General features: G+C 38.4%; 1 protein-coding gene across 18 annotated transcripts in view; it reads left to right on the top strand.

Annotated features, from left to right (window-relative positions):
- LRRC7 (leucine rich repeat containing 7) overlaps positions 1–20454 on the top strand; it is a 189511-nt gene that overhangs the window by 108386 nt on the left and 60671 nt on the right. For 12 of the 18 annotated variants that reach the window (XR_014513073.1, XR_014513074.1, XM_083448335.1 and 9 more), the window contains 7 exons: positions 882–954; positions 7213–7342; positions 9849–9964; positions 12746–12815; positions 14043–14142; positions 15775–15899; positions 19816–19866. Coding sequence is in view for 15 of the 18 variants with exons in the window: in XM_083448335.1 (XP_083304461.1) it covers positions 882–954; positions 7213–7342; positions 9849–9964; positions 12746–12815; positions 14043–14142; positions 15775–15899; positions 19816–19866 (665 nt within the window). In the remaining 3 variants the exon portion in view is untranslated. Of the gene's footprint in view, positions 1–881; positions 955–7212; positions 7343–9848; positions 9965–12745; positions 12816–14042; positions 14143–15774; positions 15900–19815; positions 19926–20454 lie in introns of those variants that run through there. The other 6 variants (XM_083448338.1, XM_083448336.1, XM_083448341.1 and 3 more) reach the window with 3 other exon arrangements.

Consider the following 20454-nt stretch of genomic DNA (forward strand, 5'->3'; position numbering starts at 1 on the left):
CCTGTAATTATTATTAGCAACTTTATCTCTAAAATAACACACTTTTTTATGTTAAGAGTTAAGAATTATATGAAGAATACAGGTATAACGTTTTGAAGTTTTACTTCATAATACAGAAAAGCGTTCCTGGTCACATTCCCTTGCATCACAGTTTTATGTGTAGAAACTCATATTTGAATATGAGGTGCAATTATTTTTTAATGCTAGAATCTGTCCACAGGTTTATTTTTAACTATAATACAAGTGTTAGGGAGGTGTGTCTGTAATTTAGCTTCCTGCTATGAAGAAATACTCTGGAATGGCTTTTCTCACATTACCTAAAATTCATGTCCTCAGGCACAAGTGTGAAACTTCATGTACAAAAATACAAAATAGCAATCCACTGTTAAACTGCGTGACTTGTATCTAGTGCTAGTTCTACTCAGAATAGAACCACTGAAATTAACAAACATGGCTGACTTGGGCACATTAATTTCAGTGGTCCATATTCAACTAAAGTAGCCTTAGCTACTGATGCAATAGGTCAACGAAGAGTAGAACTTGGTTAAATTCAACCCTGTGGTTTTTGCAATTAGAAGATACTGTGTTTGCAAATTTAGGGATCACATGAGAAAATATGTTTGAAACAACTGCGTAGCCACCTCTGGAAGAGGATTCTTTTGAACTAACCCGGAATCCTTTATTTCAAAAATACTATTCATTATTCCATTTGTTTTGTTACTTCTGCTGAAACTGGCCTCAGAATAGGCACTATGACCACTAGTATTGAGAGTTGAAAAAGGGGTGTACTTCACAGTAAAAAAAATAGTTATAGAGGGAAAATATGCTGTTTTCAATATCTAACACATCTCTGTCTCTCTGTCTCTCTCTTTCTCTTTCAGGGCTCTTGAAAAGGCTTACAACTCTAAAAGTAGATGACAATCAACTCACAATTCTCCCCAATGCCATTGGAAAGTAAGTGGTGGAAGTTTATAGATTTGATGTACTTAGCAATAAGGTTGTTTTCAAGACAAATGTGTATTTTCTGTCTAAGGGGGAAATGGACGCTTAACCCTTCCTGGGTGGGCGCCTGCTGCAGTCTCTCTTGCTTGGCCGCCATATGTCCAGGTGGCCGTTAGGGGAGTTCCCTCTGGCAACCTGGACATCTGGCTTGAGTTCCCGCTGGCTGCTGCATCTCAAATGGGCCAATCAGTGGCCTCCCATGGGGGGGGGGTGCCTCGCCAACTGGTAACGCGTTGGCTGTACATGTGCCCTCACAGCTGGTGAGTCATAAAAGCTGGGGGCACTGAGGAAATAGCTTTTAGCTTATACCAGGATGTTGCCTTGCCTGAGTTTTATCTGAACATCTCAGAATGATCTTTCCACATCCTGCACATTCATCATGACCTAGCCTTCTACATTGATAGGACAGCTGTGTTTCAACATGATCCTTTTCTTTCCCATGTGTTCTGAGGGCTCTAGAAAGACTCTACCTGCATTGATCCAAGGCCTCTCATGTTGTTTTCTGTAAGCTTTAATTTTGCTATGGACTGGCATAGCTCCCCAGTACTAATGGGAGTCCACATCTACTTTTACAAGAGCCACAGCCTTTCAAAGAGTATTTCCAGCTTCTTTTGCAGGCATCTTTGTTTGTCAGGCATGATGCTATGGATATTTAGGCTTGGGCAGGTACCTCTTTATGATGGGCTGTGTTGAGCTCAGCAATTACTAGTCAGTACTTGCCCCACCTTGGGGTAAATTAGTTTGCTATTCTACCATGTGTGAAACTGCACAAAGACCCCAAAGAAAAGCAGGTGGTTTTCCTTCAACTTTAGTTCATGTGGTCATATGTTCACTCAAACAACCCGCCCCTTTTCACACCTCCTGTCACTCAAGTGTTTCCTTATATAACTGCCATCCGTTAGTATCTGAGAGGGAATGTAGGAACTACACCCCTTGAACATGTGCTTTGGGCAGATTTCCTGCCAAAATGTTTATCAGAAGGTTTCAGACTTCGCACAGGTACAGAACTCCATGTATGTGCCTGCACAAATGACTGCTCAAAGAGCTACAGTTTAAGATAAGCAACCTGTTTTTCTTTAAGTATCATTGATTTCATTTGAAGAACTGAGCACATGCTTAAATCTCTTCTGTTAAGATCGATGGGAATTACAAGTGCTTAACTTGAGCTGTGCTGTGTTCATGGTGTTCTTTTCTGTTATACAAAATTTTGAAATGCTTTACAAATACAATGCCTGCTTTTTGTGGGACATGTGGGGGATAACTTAACAGCCTACTCCTTACAGCTTCATTGCCTTGTGTAGTGAGAAATAAACAGACAAGGGCATAACAGCAGCTACATGTTCTGGTACATAAACTGTTACTTTCTTGATCTAGTTCCATTGCAGCATAGGGAAGGAATCACTGTAGCACTCTTAAACCTTAACTCTGCTCCTTAATTATAAAGTTGGGTCAGTTTTTTAAAATTGGAAGTGTAAAAATAATATAAAATTCAAAGACTATCAAGATTCTTTTAAATTTCCCTTACTAAGTGGAGTTACAGAATAATTTTAACAACTAAGTATAAAACAATAAGTGTTTTGTAGAATCATATTTATTTATAAATAATAGCTTTGGTAGCATTTTCCAGATGTTTAGCAAGAGCTTGATGAGCGGTAATAAAAAACAGATACATAAATTACTACTCTATTGAGATGATAGCTTTGGCAGACAATGTTTTGTTCTATTTTTATCATTTGTTTAGCTGGTGAGAGTTTTGTGAGAACTCCAGTAAATGTATGTTGCATCATGTAAAGTGTCATATATGAATATTTTTTATATATGATTCAGTTTGGACTGTGCAGAAATTGTTGCAAGAAGAACCTTGCTTTTCAGTGATGTGCAAGCTAAAACTATGTTAAAGATTTTTGTTGTTGTTTGATTTAAATTTGCAATGGAAATTTTTCCATAAGGTTTCTCTTTTATGAAATGATTATTTAAATTCACGGAAGGATGGGACAATTTAAATAAAGGGGGTGGAGGGAGCTCTCAATGAGTCACAGGTGTAAGCTCATGAGTGCCACCATCCACAACTGTCTTCCACACATTTGCAAACCAGTTTTTTTTAGAATTTTTAGGTATTTTCTAAAGCTTTGCTCTGTTAGCTGTTACTGCAGCAGCATTGGATCCAGCCACAGGAAAGTGGCAACCAGGCTACATAAATCATGTATAATGGGATCTAATAGGCTTTTTTCCTTCTCTCTCTTTTATTATCTATATTTATTGATACTTGTCAATAAATATACTGCACTTGATCATTAGTAGGACACGCTGTGTTTCCTTCCTTGCAAATGTGCTCATCTTCAAAGTATCTTAACTAGACCTAAAGCTTCTTAACATTTTGAAATGATGCTTGTATATTTTTGTCTTTATACTGAATATTTCAGATGAGATCCACATAATTTTAGAATCTTGATGACCATGGCTGGCATGAATATAGCAATTATCATTTACATCTCATAATTTGTCAATTTACAATGACCAATTTGTTTCATTCTCATTTTGCACTTGAGAGGTTATTATATCATCATAAGTCCTTATAACATTTTTCATATTTGAGAGACATATTCAGCTGTGCAAATAGGATTTTCCTCCCCTTTAGCCCCGCAGTTCTCAGTGCGGGACGGGCAGGTGAAGCGGGTGAAGGAGGAAGCGAATGCTGTTGCATCCACAGACACGATATTAGATTGCTGCCTTAATGCTTACGTAATGAATGGTTTTGTGATAGCACTTTGCTTCAATCCTGAATGCCTTTGCTCTGAGCAGTACATGTTTCTTCATTTACACCTAAGCACATACAAAGTTGCTTTATACTGAGTTATACCATTGGTCCATCTATCCCAGTATTGTCTACTCTGATTGTTGATGGGTTTCACAGCGGTCTTTCTCAGTCCTGCTACCTGAGATCCTTGAACTGAAGGTGCCAGGGATTGAATTAGTGTGGATATGTTTGAAACTCAACATTTCCCCTCTTCCATATATTCTGTATTGCCATTCTAGGGACTGGTGGCAGCTGAAAGGGAATTGCAATAAATGATAATGTTTCTTGTCTGGCTGTAGCATCACTGAAGGTGCAGCATGATCATTTTGCCAGGTGGTCTACTAAAGCACAGTCACCTATGTCTACATCTTCTGTCAGCGCAAGCCTAAAGTGGATCTGGGCCAAGTTGTCTGAATGCTGCCTTTAGAAATGATCACTTCCTCTGGCTTGAATTACAGCTTGGCAGCCGCAAGCATATAATGAAAAGCCTAACAAAGCTTTCAGCTGTTCTCTTTCCAACCCACTTCATGAATCACTGTGCAGTTCTCAAGAGGATGACACACTTCAGTCCTCCAGGCTAGTGTGGTCTAGTAGCTAGTTGCAGGGGAGATGTGTGGGGAACCAGATGGGCTGTGGGTTGTGGAGCAGCTGCTTTTAGATTTGTTCGTCTGAGGAATGTCAAAGTAAATAACTGAAGGCCATATTGGGCACTTGCTATTTTACTGTTGCCAATAAATTTATGGGGGAAAGCTTTGATCTTGGTCATTTGTAAAATATAATACTTCTGTTAATGAGAAGTCAGTGTGTACCCCCTTCCCTCCTGTCCTGCGTAGTTGGTAGCCAGTATTATACCTGCTACATAACCATAACATTATGGTAGTTCAGGATTTATTGAAACAGTTTCTTTTTAATTCAGTCAAGCTTTCAATAGAGAGTGCCACTTATCAGGCTGTTTTAGCAGTTAAATTCACAGAATTGTTGCAGAATTATTTTGTAGGATTATGGAAACTTATTTATTTATTTTGATGTTTATCTTACCCTGCATCAAATCAAGTGACCACAAGAGTGGGACATCAATTATTAAAAACAACATCAATAAAAAATTGAGAACAGTATACAATTCATAAATATTATAACTGCTCTCTCTAAGTATCAGTGGCTGAGTACCTCACATCATTAAAAATCTGAATAAAGAGGTAAGTTTTAACTTGGTGCTGAAATCCAACCAGTGTAGACACCAACCTGAATTCAAGGTGGAGGGCATTCCACAACTTTCCACAGGTCTCTTCACAAGTCTCAGGTGTATGAACCCCACTTGGTGATGGAATACTGAGTATAGCATCTCCAGCAGGCAGGATAATATAGGATGAGGTGCTCCTTCAGGTAACTTAACCCTAAAATTTTCAGATCATTATAAGTCAACAATAAACCTTGAAATAAGCACAGTAGCATATTGGCAAACTGTACAAACTCTTCAGAACTGGTGTTATATGAACTAAACTGGCTGAACCACTCAATACTCTTGCCATGGTGGTCTTTCCCAACTTCTGAACCATTTTCAAGGGCAGAGCCCCACATAGAGTATATTAGAGTAATCTAACTTGGAAGTTACCAGACTGCAAGAGCCTGCTGCCAGGCTATCACCGTCTAAGAATGGCTGTAGCTGGCAAGCAAACTGCAGCTACTAATAGGTGTTCCAAGACATGTGAATCCAAGGGCACCTCCAGATTCCATCAGAAGGAGCGCAGCTCCCTCCAGAATATGCCATCTATCCAGCTCTTGAACACAAGAATCTCCTGTCAACAGGATCTCTATTGTGTCAGGATTCAGCTTCAGTTTTGGCTGTCATCCAACCCATTACTGCTTCCAGACATCGGTCCAACAACTGCACAACCTCTCCTGACTCAGATGATATGTAAAGACAGTGATTGGTATCAGTGTATTTATGGAATAATACTCCAAGCGCAGTGGGCCTCAACTTATGCTCACTTTACTGATACAATCGCAACCTTAGGTGCATGGCTGATAAATAAGTAGATAAATGGTGAGCTGGGAAAACCCACCATGGAAAGCGTTTTTAAGCCCTCCACCTCACTTACCAGGCTTTGGGAGGGAGCTTGAAGGGCCATGAGATGCTTTCAGAGCCCTCCTGCCTCCTTCCCAGATACCTTGCTTACTGGGCATTGAGAATGAGGTGTAAAAGTTCTGGGAAAGTCCCAAGAGCATGGTAAGTGAGGCGGAGGGCAAGGCCAACTCTGGACAGGTGGGGTGGGGGGGTGCACCAGGGGTGGGTGGGTTCCTGGCTTTACGCAATGGCAAGAGCTTTTTGATTCATCTGTCTCGCTTACCTGGCTCTGGGAGCATCCCAAGGCTTGTGCAGTAAGTGAGGCAGAGGGCAAGGCCTGCTCCAGACAAGTTGAGAGTGGTTCCTGGGGATCCTGGCTTCACACAATTTTGCCTTTGCATGTGGACTTTTAGAACTGAACCCTCATGTAAGTGGCAGGTCCACTGTACCTTGAAGAACTCTTGGAATGGTTGTAACATCTATTTAAATAGCGTGGGGGACAGTATGGAATTGTCTTGGTGACATTCTCTGGAAACAGCCCTGTAGGTAGAAGTTGAACCTCTGTTTCACCATGTTTCTGACTTCCAGCTACAGAACTGATTCAGAAGGAAACAGTGGTCAGTGCTATCAAAAGCCACCAATAAGTCTAGGAGACTTAGCAGGGTTGTATTCCCCTAGTACAGGTCAGTCAGATCAACCAAGGTTATTTCAGTACTAAAACTGGGCCTGAAGCCAGACTGAAATTGGTCTAGACAATCCCTTGTAAAATATGTATTACTTAAGTAATACTGGTAAGTGTTTCTGCCGTTTTATTACAGCACATTTCTTGTCAGTATAAGACTCAGTTGCTAGCATTTCTACTTAAAGGATTCATGGTTAATATATCTCTTGATGGGGCCTGTTTATGCATGATAAAATTGCATATGTCTATTTTGCTTCATATGCAAATGGGAGGAGACCAATACACACATCTGCCATAATTACATGTGGTAGGAACTTTCTGCCAATCATATACACGTGAGAAAATATACATGGGTTTGCCATATACTACTGCATAAATGCTTTTCCTGTGGCTTTATTATTAGTTGGTGTTGACAGTAGTGCCCTAGATGGACCATTTCTCTGCTTCAACTAGAAAGCATTTCCAAATATAATTCCATTATGTCCTTCAAATACATATTTTGTACTGCAGCTCAAAAATGTGTAAGATACTTATATTTTTGTCATTTGAAAGTCTTATGTCTATTTGCATAGTTTGCAGATCTGGAATGTTAAGATTTAGATATTAAAAAACCCCAATGATTGATGGCTTTGTGACATAGACTAACAAATGTACTTAACGTTTCAGTTTATCTTTATTAGAGGAATTCGACTGCAGCTGTAATGAACTAGAGTCTCTACCTCCCACCATTGGCTACTTGCACAGTCTGCGGACACTAGCTGTAGATGAAAATTTCCTGCCTGAACTGCCTAGAGAAGTAAGGATATATTATGAAATATGATTACTTGAAAATTTCCCTGTCTTTATCCAGAATAAATTTACACTGAAGGCACTATTACCAAATCAGAGTTTGGTCTCAATACAAAAGGGCAATATTTACATAAAAATGATGAATTTCAAACATTTTTAATTTCTAAAGTTTTGTATCAGCTTGTAAATGTTACATCATACTTTGAAAATAGGGCAATTTGGAAGTTAACAATCCAGTACAACCATAAGGTAACAATTTATTTCTTCAGGGAGCAGTACCCACAAGGAGGAGTCAATATGCTGGCCACTCCTTTGCCGCAATGCTTTCTGTACACATTTCTACTCTTTCTTACTGAGGATGCTTCCAACACATTCAGGAGCTTCAGGCTGATGTCATTCTTGGTGCACCATCTTCATTCTCAGAACTGTTGTATGAAGACATGACAAACCAAGTAGACTGGGACCCTATGGTTACAATTTTTCATCTTCATGCGACTCTTTCCTAACTGAGAGCTTGGAAATGGAACAGCAGTGGTTTTATCAGTTTGGTGCAGCTGAGGTTGTTAGACATAATGCCCAAAATTGATTAACTTGTCTGCAAGATGGTATCTAGTAACTAGTTCTACTAGAGTACACAGTTGATTTCCTTACACAGTGTAATGGTGTGGGAACAGACCTTCTAAAGGCAAGCCTTTCAGTGTTTCAGTTTATTCAAACTGGGGTTAAAAAACTCCCAGACATTTTTGGAAATTGCCTTGTCTTCAAGGGTGTTTGGTTTCTAAAGTGTTGATTCACTTAACGCTATAGTGGGTCAAAGTTTTCCAACTTGGAATCATATGCAGTTCTCATTGGTCAATATGTTGAGCATATGCTTTTTCCACTCAAGAGTTTGAGATTATCAGTATTGGGATTCATTCCGATATAAAGGGTTGAGGACATTCTAAAAGAATAAAAGGCATATCCACTCCCAATTGGTGGCAACTTGTTACCCTTAGGTTAGGATTCAAATGATTCTTGCATGTTTATGAGTCTGTTCCTCTTTGGCTTTCTGATTATTGATTGAATATTGTTTTTGTATTTATTTGTTTTGATTTTGCATTGGTTTAAGTCTTTATACCTTGTATGTGAATAGAAATACATTTTATAAATAAATAAAATAAATTATGTTATGCTAGATTTGAAACACTACCTTCACTCAGTTTGTTGCACATTGTCTTCTATCCCTCTGAATAAATTGTCTGTTAGTGTTGTATAAGTTGTGGACAAAATATGCAGGAACAGAGAAATAGTTCCAAAGGGCGCTCTCCATGCAAATATCAAATCTGGGCAAAAGCTGCAAAGTGAAAACGTTCCATCCTAGGGAGAGATGAAGTCAATTTCTCAACCTGTGTTATAATCCAGAGCAGCTGACACTAACGAATCTGGTTTCTAAAAGCATAATTCCAACTCCTGTCAGTCAAAAGTATGGGTTTTGCAGCCAAGGCCAGTGTTCTTTGTCACAATCTTTGCCAGGTTCTTGGTTAAAGCTTTGGTATGATGGTGATAAAGAACCATTCAATCTAAGCAACAGCAGTTTCTGTAGCTTGCATGCAGGAATACTCATTCAAGGCATTTGCAAAGCAGTGACATGAGTTCAAGCCACACATCTGTTAAACACTATAGATCATTTTTACATTCTTCTCCCACATCACATCACTTCATCAGAAAATGTCTAAAATATACAAGACTCAAGCCTAGCTTCAGCTCACATCCACATTGCATATCTTGAGAAATGGGTGATATTGGCATGGGAATAAACTGTATCATGTACCTTGTGGCCTGTATCTTGTCTTGTGACATATATGCTGGAGTGGTTTTCAAGTAGCTTATACTGCATTACATCATAGCTTAGGTGATGTCAAGGGAGGCCTTAAGGTGCCACATCTCTGTCCCGACAGACATTTCTGCGAGGCAGTTACTTAGAAAGGCTTGGTATTAAGGGAGTAGGTTTCATATAACATAGAGGGAGTAGCATCTAGATGATAAGTGGTGGGTGGGATTTACGTGCACTTAACATTGGGAAGTTTTTCATGGGTAATGAATGCAAAGGTATGTGGTTTGTAAAAGAGGGTTCCATGTGTGCTTGCAAGGCTCTATACTTTATGCATTGCTAATGCATGATAATGTGACTACCATGGAGCATGGAGTTTCTTCCATAAATGATCTAAATAGGTCAAATTAGGATGTGTTTAAAAAGGTAAAGGTACCCCTGACCGTTAGGTCCAGTTGTGGATGAGGTTTAGGATGACTTAATTAGGCTAGAGGTCAGACAAAGAGAAAAACATTCATATTTTCTGGAATTTTTATACCGCTTGGTGCTTTTCTCTTATTGATAAGGATCAAGATCAGCACCAAACAACATGTAAAAAATCATATATAATTAAGTTATTTTAAAGATATAACTAAGCTACCTATATAGATGGCAATTCTGGTGACATAGCCCATGCCTTAACAATTGTTTTTGACGCCTACAGATTGGAAGTTGTAAGAATGTAACAGTTATGTCTCTGCGCTCTAACAAACTGGAATTTCTTCCTGATGAGATTGGACAAATGCAGAAACTCAGAGTCTTAAACTTGAGTGACAACAGGTAATGTTTCTATTATTTTAGATTTCTTGCATAATCAGTGCTCTTTTGAACCGAGAACTGTTCAAAACGTATCCTAACATTTTTCTCTTGAAGCATTGCCAGATTATCAGCTGACAGAACAACGTATGTGCAGATATGTTAATTTGTTTCATGGGATCCAGACAGCTTTTCTCAAGGAAGCATTTCTCTTTTTCATTAGTTGAACAGCAGCAGTGACATTATTGTTGGCATAAAGTTATTTAGGTGCTGCACAAAGTTTATTAAATAGCACAATATCTTCCACAGGTTTACAAACTAATGGATGTATGAGGACTGGGGAAAGTTAGTTGCGTATTGGGAATGTATAAGTGATAATGAAATAACGTTAGTGGCATTTAAAGAAGCTCTGTAACAAAATAAGAAATATTGTAAAAAAGGAAAATAGAAGTGGGGGGTAGGCATAAAGGCAATAGCAAAATTTGGAAATGTGTAATTAAAGAAGATATAATTTGGATCATTGGTAGAAAGGCTGAAGGAAGTCTAAAAATGGAAAAAATTATAGAAGTTGTAATGTGGTGTGATTTGTATTTTCTTTTGATGGAAAATTAATAAAATATAATTATAAAAAACAAACAAACTAATGGATGTAATTAAAAAGGAGAAGGAACAAGGACACAGTTGCTCTAAACCATGTAGCGTAGAGAGAAAAGAGAAATGTCAAAAACGTTTCTGGTTTAGAAAGCCACAAGAGGCTTCTTCATCAAAGGAGGAAGGCAGAGCTAAAACTGGGTTCCTCCCAGTGGAGGTTCTACAAACCTCTGGTGTCCAACTTGCAGAACAGGATGACCTTCTCCTCTGAATGAGAATTACATTTAATTCATAAAGAAGAACGCAAACATTTGATAAATGTTGCAGATAGTCTCTTTTTTTTTTTTTTGCTTAAATATTTCAGGTCATTTTATGAATAATATGTCATCAACTGACATTTTCCAGAGGCTGCAGTAATTAAAGCCGAAATCCTATGATTCATTTAACTGAAAAGGGTAGCAAAAAAAATTCAACTTCAACTAATTTAAACATCCCTGTTCTTCTTGTTGGAACTAATTAGAGTTTTCTATATAGCACTTGTTTCCCCCCACATGCAGTCATTTAAAGCACAAAAGTGGGAATAATTTCACAGAATCAGCAAGCTGATATTGTGATTTAATTTTCATTTAGCATGAACCATGTTTGTAAATGTAGTGCCCTAATAGGGTTACGGGGTCTTGAAATCAAACATTCTGGTACTTGGATGGGGCCTGTGTTACATGGAATGTAAAGGGTTAAAAGGTAAGTGGCTGCAACCATTGCTCCTCCTGTGATTCAGTGAGTAGGATTTATGGTATGTTTGTGTGTGTTTTTAGCTCTCTACCTGTTCAATTCTATGTAAGCTGGACTCAGAACTAGTCCTGTTTATTGTTCGCTTCATAAAGTGACTGTCTTTCTGTCCCCTTGGAGTCTGTTGTAGTGCATGGTTAACAGGAAGGTATGCAACTGCATGAGTAGATACAGTGGTGCCCCGCAAGACGAATGCCTCGCAAGACGGAAAACCCGCTAGACGAAAGGGTTTTCCGTTTTTCAATGCGCTTCGCAGGACGAATTTCTCTATGGGCTTGCTTCGCAAGACGAAAATGTCTTGCGATTCTTGGGATTTTTTTTCGCTCCCCACCCCCTTTTTCTAAGGCACTAAGCTGCTAATAGCCTTTTAGCAGCTAATCCGCTAATCCCTTAAGCCTTTAATAGCCGCTAATAGCTGCTAAACCTCTAATAGTGCTAATCCGCTAATAGGGTTGCTTCGCAAGATGAAAAAACCGCTAGACGAAGAGACTCGCGGAACGGATTCTTTTCGTCTTGCGAGGCACCACTGTACATAAAGAGGGACCCAGTTAAGAATATTTCGTGGTGCCTGTTCTCTACTGAAATCCCAGCTCAAGAGTTATGCCAGAAATACAGTTTCCAAGAAGCTGGTGTGTCAGGACAATGTGCACCACAACTGGAGAAAATAGAAGCTGAGCTCTGAAGTATAAAGCTTTTCTGGTGGAACAGATATAAAGGACAGCAGGTTCCAAACTGCCCTATTTCTGCATGTTGTTAGAGAAGAGGCTAGGGAGGGTGTCAGAATGAGATTTATGATGGACACAAAGGAAAAGCATTAATCCCAGTGTCACAGATTTAAAGATGCTTGCCCTGCGGTGAGAGGGCACTTTCATAGGAGACTGCTAAGCTTGCCCTCATGTTTGAGCACATATCCAGCATAATAATGAAAGCTATTCCTAAAAAAAGCACAAGCCTTTATTAACTCTTTTGTAAATGCATGCTAGCGTGAAAGTGATTCATAAGGATTTTATTCTGGTAGCAGTCGAAAGTGAGACATTTAGCAGCTGGAAGACATTTGCAGGGTTTCCTTGCAGCAATGGTGTTCTTGAGTTTGGAATACTGCCTTGGCTAAAACCTTAACACATAACAATAGATTAGGTAGGGGGTACACACACACACACACACACACGTGTGTGTGTGTGAGAGAGAGAGAGAGAGAGAGAATCTTCTCTGAGTATTTAGGAAATTAAATTATGTATACATTTTTAGCTGGGAAAATATTATTTGAAAAAGAATCAAGTATTTCCATAAAGATGTCTTTTAAAAGCAATGCAAGAGGATGACCAAAGTTGAAATTGCTGTCATCTGACTGTTAAAATGCTGCATAAATATCCTGACAATGTTTAAGTAAATACTCAAGTTGTCCCAATTTTGTTATTTTTACAGATTGAAAAATTTGCCTATCACTTTTACAAAACTTAAAGAACTTGCAGCTTTGTGGCTTTCAGACAACCAGGTAAAAATTTTAATGTCTGCTCTCATTTTAACAGCTAAATAAAAGGGCAGCAAGCTCAGCTGTATTTGTATTTGTAAAATATTTATGGTGAACTTAAAAGTGTTTAAACCTGTTAAAGTAGATAATGCTTTCTGGCGGGGTGTGTGTGTGTGTGTAAAAATTATGAGTATAATGCAAAATTGTTCATAGCATCTCAAGTTCTGCTTCCTTCAAGTTCATCTGTATCATCAGATCTCCCAGCAAACCCCCAAATATTTTGAAGCACCAAGCAGTGCTAGCCCTACTGTTAGGCAGAGTGCAGTGACATGGGGAAGCAGTGAGATGTTGGGCGGCAAGAATTTACTAGTTCAAATAGCAACCTTTTTATGTATTTATTTCCTTCTGTACAATGTGATGGGTGTTTCACAAGGGAGGGTGCTTAAGCCCAAGACCTGTTGAGTCTAACCATCTGTCGGTGATGGGGAACCTCTGATCCACAGGCCTAATTTTGGTCTAGCCATACCCACCTGCCATCACATACAATGTGGGGTATTTGGCAGTTAAAGATATGCCTGGGCTGAAAGGGATTTTGCAGACAGTGACTCTCAGCTGATCACCGGTGCCAACAAAGCCCTATATGTTGTAAGCGACAAACATCAGTAGAGTATCAAGGCTTGCAAAGTACTATGCTTTTCCCTGCAGAGTTTGATTTCATTCTGACACCAGGTGTTTCAGAGGTTGGCAGCACTTTCCAACTGTCAGACGTGGCCCATAGAAGCTTTGGGAAAGTAAGGTTCTGCCCCACTGGCTGGATCCAGTTCTCCATCCTTGTCATATAAAAGGAGGGTGGAGTCTTCTATCTATGATAGAACTGTGGCATTGTAGAGATGTTACAGGAAGGACAGTGTTTATGTAAATGTAAAACAGATAATCAGTATACAGGCTTCTGGATCATACTCTTAGTTTTAAGGATACCACAATTTCTTCTTTAGGACAAAAGGGTGGTAGCATATAGAACAGTATCTAAGTAATAAGAAAACAACACAGCACCATCTGTTGGTTGGAGCTGCTATTTCCTAATCATTACAATGCAATTTAATACCTAGAAATTATGTAGTTAGTATTGTTTTGATCAAGAATGTTAATTACAATGCTCATTGTAATGGGACACTATTTGTTACTGTGCATGATAATTTTAGATGCCATCATTTTGGCGTTATTGTAATGTTGTTTTCTTTGAATTTGCAGTCCAAGGCCCTTATCCCTCTTCAGACTGAGGCACATCCAGAAACAAAGCAAAGAGTGCTGACCAACTACATGTTTCCTCAGCAACCTCGTGGTGATGAAGGTACTTATCAAAAAATAGGAAAGCTATTCATTAAATAATCAATGTCGACTTAAGTATTCTAAACAATTATTCTATAGATGGTTGTTGTTTTACAATACAAACCACTCCCTTCCCCACTTTTAACTTTCATTTTTGATAAACCATAGCAATGAAAGCTAGTGACCTGATTTGGCAGGGCTGCTAGGAATCCATGGGGGCATGGCCAATGAGTGGTCACTGGACTGTGGCCAAGTTATTCTGGTTTTCTCACCAACCTCCTCCCTTGCTGTGGATACTTAGGCATTGCAGTTTTACAAACAGCACCTAATACAATTGAAAAGCGTCAGAAGGCATCCCTGCTGTCACAGTTGCTTTCTTCTTAAAGATAGGTTGTGTGGTCCCCACCTGTTCTGGTTGTCTCCCTATCCTCCCATGAAAAAGGACTGTTAACAATATATTTACAAACTGTGGGAAAAGATTGTTCCCCTTCCCCAGTTTATTAAGTTCTACATCTTTTCCCGCCAGAATGTGAAATAAGGTAAAGGGATATTAAGTAGACTAGGACCTGGGAGACCAGGATTAAACTCAGCCACAAAACTCACTGTGTGACCTTGGGCCAGTCACTGTATCTCAACCTAACCCATCTCACAGGGTTGTACTGAGGGTAACATGGGGAAAAGAAGACCCATGAATACCACCTTGAGCTTCAAATAAAAATGCTACCTCCTGCCTGCCTATCCCTGATTTTGAATTTGGGAGATAGGCTTCGAATAATGAACACAATTCAGGCCTACAAACATTTGACTTGTAGGTCCTGAGCAAATCCAATATGTGACAACTGTCTGTTAGAACTGTGCTCCTGTACTACATATAGACTCTGCACACTGAGTTCTCATCTGCAGCGTCCTACTTTTTAAATAGCATTTTAAATTTGTTTTACAGTCTTTTTATCCTCACAACGACATGGTTACTTTGATCATAGTTCAACAAAAAGAACAGTACTAGCCCCTTCAAGACTAACACATTTATTATGCCACAGGTTTTCATGTCAGTTTCATCATTATTGGTAATCCATGAAAGTAATAATACATTTGCTAGCCTTTAAAGTGCTACTGAATTGTTGTTTTGTTTCTGCTGGCCCTTTGTTTGAAAGTGTACCAGAGTAATATTCCCCATGCCATACAATGAGCCTGTGACAGATAATGGGTGGTGGTCTTCTGGTGGGCTAGCTTTAAAAAAAATGGTAAAGAAAAGGCTAATAATTCTTGGTAATCAATGAAAGTTTCATTTCTGCTGTAAACCATTGTGGTTAGAAGATAGAAACTGGCTCTGGATTGCCAGAACATCATATCAAATGAATTTGCTGAACTTTAGGCAAGTTGGTAGCTGGGAAAGGATGTATGTTTGCATCGACAAAAATCAAGAGTGACCTTAGCTCACAGCCCCAAGCATGCTCATACTGGGCTAACTTGAGGCCTACATGCTTTTGACTATTTGCACCCACAGATGTTATTTATTTAAAATAAATAATTTAAGATTTGCACAGCGCAATGTTTCCAGTTCAGAGTTATTTGGTTGTTTAAGTTGATATTGTGGGTAAAGTTTTATTACTAGGTATCTTTTGATTATTACGTTAATTTCTACTCTAATTAGATTTCCAGTCTGACAGCGATAGTTTTAATCCTACTCTATGGGAGGAGCAAAGACAGCAACGTATGACTGTTGCCTTTGAATTCGAAGAAAAAAAGGAAGAGGAGGAAAATGCAGGAAAAGTTAAGGTAACTAGGATTATCATCCTTGGTTTTTTTGTAGTAAATAAGTAGGTGGTTGTTAAGTGTGTGTTTGACCAATCTAGACATGAGTAAGGTTGCAATCCTATACTCACCTATCTGAAAATAAGTCCCATTGAACTCAGTGGTGCTTACTTCGACATGCAATGGATTGCACTGCAAATCTCTTTAAAAATTTGACTGTGTTTCCTACTACCGTGATTGCACCTTCAATTGCTGGCTAGGGCACATGAAATTTCCAGATGCACTGTTAAAATCTCATATTCCGCAGTTGTCAATTAGAAAGTCCTCTTTGATGGGCTGCCTCATTTAAGTGCGGTCCAGAAGTTTGCTCTTGCCTTTAAAAGTCAACCTGCTGATACGCATATTTTCTTGATGTCCTTCTCTTGATATTTCCCATAATGTCCCCTTAAAGCATGTGACATTTAGAACTAAAGGGATTGGCACTTTTACAAATATATAGAGAGAGTAAGAATTAGATATTGCCTCACTGCAAATCTTGTTTTGCAGAACAGAAATGAAACTGATAGAAGTGAATCTTGCTGTGCTGTTTATGAGACACAATTACCAAAAGGATAACAATGTGTGATCAATAGAAACTGATGGCTTAGGTTCACAAAGACCATTTCTAATTCGCTAACTCAGAACTGTCACATCAGATGAAACAAACAGCCTTTTAAGCAGATAATTCTGTTCTGTATAAAATTGAGGGAGGGAAATAGGTTAGATTCTTTTATAAAAGCCAAGTGTAATGTGAAATGGCAGTTGCACAGGGAAAAAATATTGTAGGAGTCAAGTTAATTAACAAGTCCTGACGTAAATATCTTCTTTCAGAAGTTTAAACAAGGCACAAAAGACTTTATAAGACACAAAAATGGCTGATCTATTGCTCATCAGATTGCTATATTTAGCCCCAAGTAATCATTCCACAGCCACCAAAATTTCAACACCTTGAATATTACATTTCAGTGACAGCTGAAATTGTCACCTTAGTACAAGAGATGTTTTTTCTTGAATTTCTGTCTCTTGCACAAAAAAACTTTGCAGTCTCAGTGTTCATATGCATTTGTTCTCTCAAAACCAATGAAAGGATTCATAAGCCCATAATATAACAAACATGAAGACCACTTAGTGGGCATTCAGCTCTGTCTTTTCAATAGTATCTTCAGTGTTCACTAGAAGTATTACTTAGATTTCCAGCCAACAAAGACAGCCCATATAGCATGCATTTTACACAATATTCTATAACACAGAAATTGTTTTCTATCTTTATATTAAAAATATGCCCAATCTGCTCTGCATTCAGAATCGGGGGTGGCCTTGACATGATGATTATATTGTAGCAAGCAAGTGCCTCTGATGTGTATCAAAACCAAGTACTTCCAGCAGGTGTTTTGTAAAAGCATTGCCTTGATGTTTGGGGGCAAATATGTTTTACTTTAAAATGAGATTAAATGAGGTCAAGAGTCACATCTATCAGTCAAATCATTTGTTTTTGGAACAAGACTTGAAATTGATGTTAGTTGCCAGGAATAAAGGAAAATCACACCTTTCTTTCTTGAGCTCTTACTCTATTTCCCTCTTTTATCCTACAGATATCTGAGAGGGGGGGGGACTGCCTTACTCTTCATATAATCCTCAAACAAAAATAATACTTTATTAAAATGAAAAGTAAGATTGGGTTGTATCCAGCGACGTCCCTCTGCTGAAAGAAGGTTCTTTGATCCAGTGGAGGTGTCTGTGAGCCAAAGGGAAGGAAGTGTTTTCCATAGACTCCCCCTTTCTTCTGCAGTCCCCTTAACTACTTACATAACTGTTCTAAAGGAATTCCTGTTGAACAAATTTGGGGGAGCTGCACAGAGAAGGGAACGAGCTAAAATTGCCTTTGCCACTTTCCACTAACATGAGCTTCTGCTGAATCAAAAAGCATACTGTCGCAAAAATGAGCAATGTATGTATGGACGCAGTGGGATATTAATCCAGACTTTTTGTGGATATCCCTTTAAAAAGTAAAACATATAAAACTTTTTTTAGCAAATAGAAAGCAACACGAAAACTGTATTGGTAGCTCTCTGGGACACACACACTTATGAGGGTACTAAGAGTACATTTTTGTACAGGAGAATGGCAAAAGATGTTTTAAAGCAGCGAAGAAGCTAAGTAGTTCCATGTTAAGCCCTAGCCTGTGTTATTTCACTTCCCATATATCTTCACATGACAATCAACATTTCCTATACTTCTAATGTTATATAATTGAAAATCAAAACACAGTCATTTCCATTAATGTTGCCTTTATGCCTGAAAGGTTTGAACCTTGTACAATGAGACTCTACAATTAAATGACATCTGTATAAATGTCAGTAAATAATGCTTTTTAATGGCTTTGTTCATTTCAGCTTCCGTTTTCATTTTAGTAAACAATTAAAAAAAGAAACCTTTATATAAAAATATGGTTCTGTCTAATGCTGAGTGAGCAGAAAACAGCTCATACAATGGCTCTTTCCTGCAGCCCTGTACTCCTTCACAATGTTTCGCTAGTAGGTCCTGAGCAGCGTGGTCTGTATCAAGTGGGGCTATAGTAGTAGGGGGAAATCACACAAAACCAGGAAGAAGAATCTTGTACCAACAGCATGCAAGATTCCTCTGCCTGATTTGGCATGTTTTCCTGCTTCTACTGTACTCTCTTGCAACACACAGTGCAGGAGGGCTCTTGACCTTTTCAAGGGGCTTTTGTGTCAAGGTTCCAGGTAGCTGCAGTGGCCAATTTCGCCAGGTATCCTTTTGCTTAAAAATAAGATAAACAGGGTTTCAAAACTTTTGATGTCATGGTAGACAGGTGAACTTATGTTCAGCTCATCACAGTTTTTTGATTCATAGGATAAAGATAAGCGTGTTTCTGAATGGTGGTAAAAAATTTAATTTTATCATTTTTTGTTAATTCACAAACTAGAAAAGTGATCTATTTGCCTGCGTCAGGGGTAGATAATCTTTTGCACTCAAGAGTTGCATGTGGCAGTGATCAGGGGATGCGTAGCAGTAATAAGTGGGCCTGAAAGTGGTAGCTGTGGGCAGGATCTGGGCTCCTTTCTTTCTTTCTTTCTTTCTTTCTTTCTTTCTTTCTCTCTCTCTCTCTCTCTCTCTCTCTCTCTCTTTCTCTTTCTCTCACTTACTCACACACACACACACACACACACACACAAATGTACATACGTACAGGTGCATATTCAATACCCACTTTCCCCTCAAAATAAAGATGAAAATCCACAGGAGTGCTGTCAGTAATATCCGTGTAAAGCCAATTTTAATGTATTAAATAGATTTTAAAAAGTCACACTGGTGCTAGACCTTTACAGTACTAAACATATTAAAAAGAAATCATGTTAAATGTTTCTGTTACATTATTCTGCTTTATTAATTCTATTTATTCTATCTTAAAACATAATCAAATGGTTACAGATCAGTTCAATACCTGGGTGTTTGGAGATGATTCTCATATGTTTATCCAGTAAACATGCAAGTAATATTGGGACTCACAGTGTTTAAAGTGCATACAAAATTTCTTTGACATCATGGCTATCTGTGCATTGCAATATCAACTGCAGGCACCTGTCTGTTTGGCTGATATGAAGACATTTCCAGAGTGGTGAAATAATCCTTAATATTAAGGGCACAGTTCTCAATGAAATGTGTGCCCTGTGATTGGTTGGTTGCATATTCATCTACGTTTCATAGGATTTGGTTTGTAATTTTATGTTATTTAAAATTATACATTTGGTAATAGTTCTAAATATTCATAATAACTTTATTCTGATGAGTCTTGTGAAATTTGATTTTGGTCAAGTGTATCATTGTTTGCTGAAATGAATTTGACAGTAGAAATTAAAAAAGAAATTCTTCTATCCAGGAATATTGCACTTTGGAAGGTTTTTATCCCCAGCGGCATGCTACTTCTGAGGTAACTTTAAATGTGAAACATAAAAGACCATGAATAGAAAGGGAGTCTAGACTTCATTGGTAATTATCATTTTTAATATCAACTATGGGATTTTCTTCACCCTAATTCTATCTAGCACATCTGCGAGTATGTTTAATAGTGAAAGTTAATATTTACCTAAGATAAATTAACTTTACTCAAATTTCCTTACATAGTTAATTAGTTACACTGTATTCTTAGCAACCTTTGCAGTGCATGTAGTATTTGATTTACATCCCAGTTATTGTTAAGGTTATGTGTAAATCTTACGTATACCATGGCCCAGGTCATGTAGAAAAGCACGTGATTAAGTTAGACCAGCAGCAATTACATTCTTTCAACTGTAAGGCAATTAGAACAATAGCAGTACTTTATTCCACACATCACTTAGTTAGTTTTCTTACTGGAGCTGTACATTTCCTTGTAACATAATATTTCACATTTGCTATTGAGATCCATGTTTGGATGTGCTTGTCTGTAATGCATACTTTATTATATTTCAACGCTCAGTGCAAGTTGCTGCCATAGTTTGTTCTCTTCACATCAGTCAAGCTTTTTGAATGGTTGCCT

The sequence above is a fragment of the Podarcis tiliguerta genome (genome assembly GCF_965153285.1).
Source record: "Podarcis tiliguerta genome assembly, chromosome: 6".
NCBI lineage: Eukaryota > Metazoa > Chordata > Lepidosauria > Squamata > Lacertidae > Podarcis > Podarcis tiliguerta.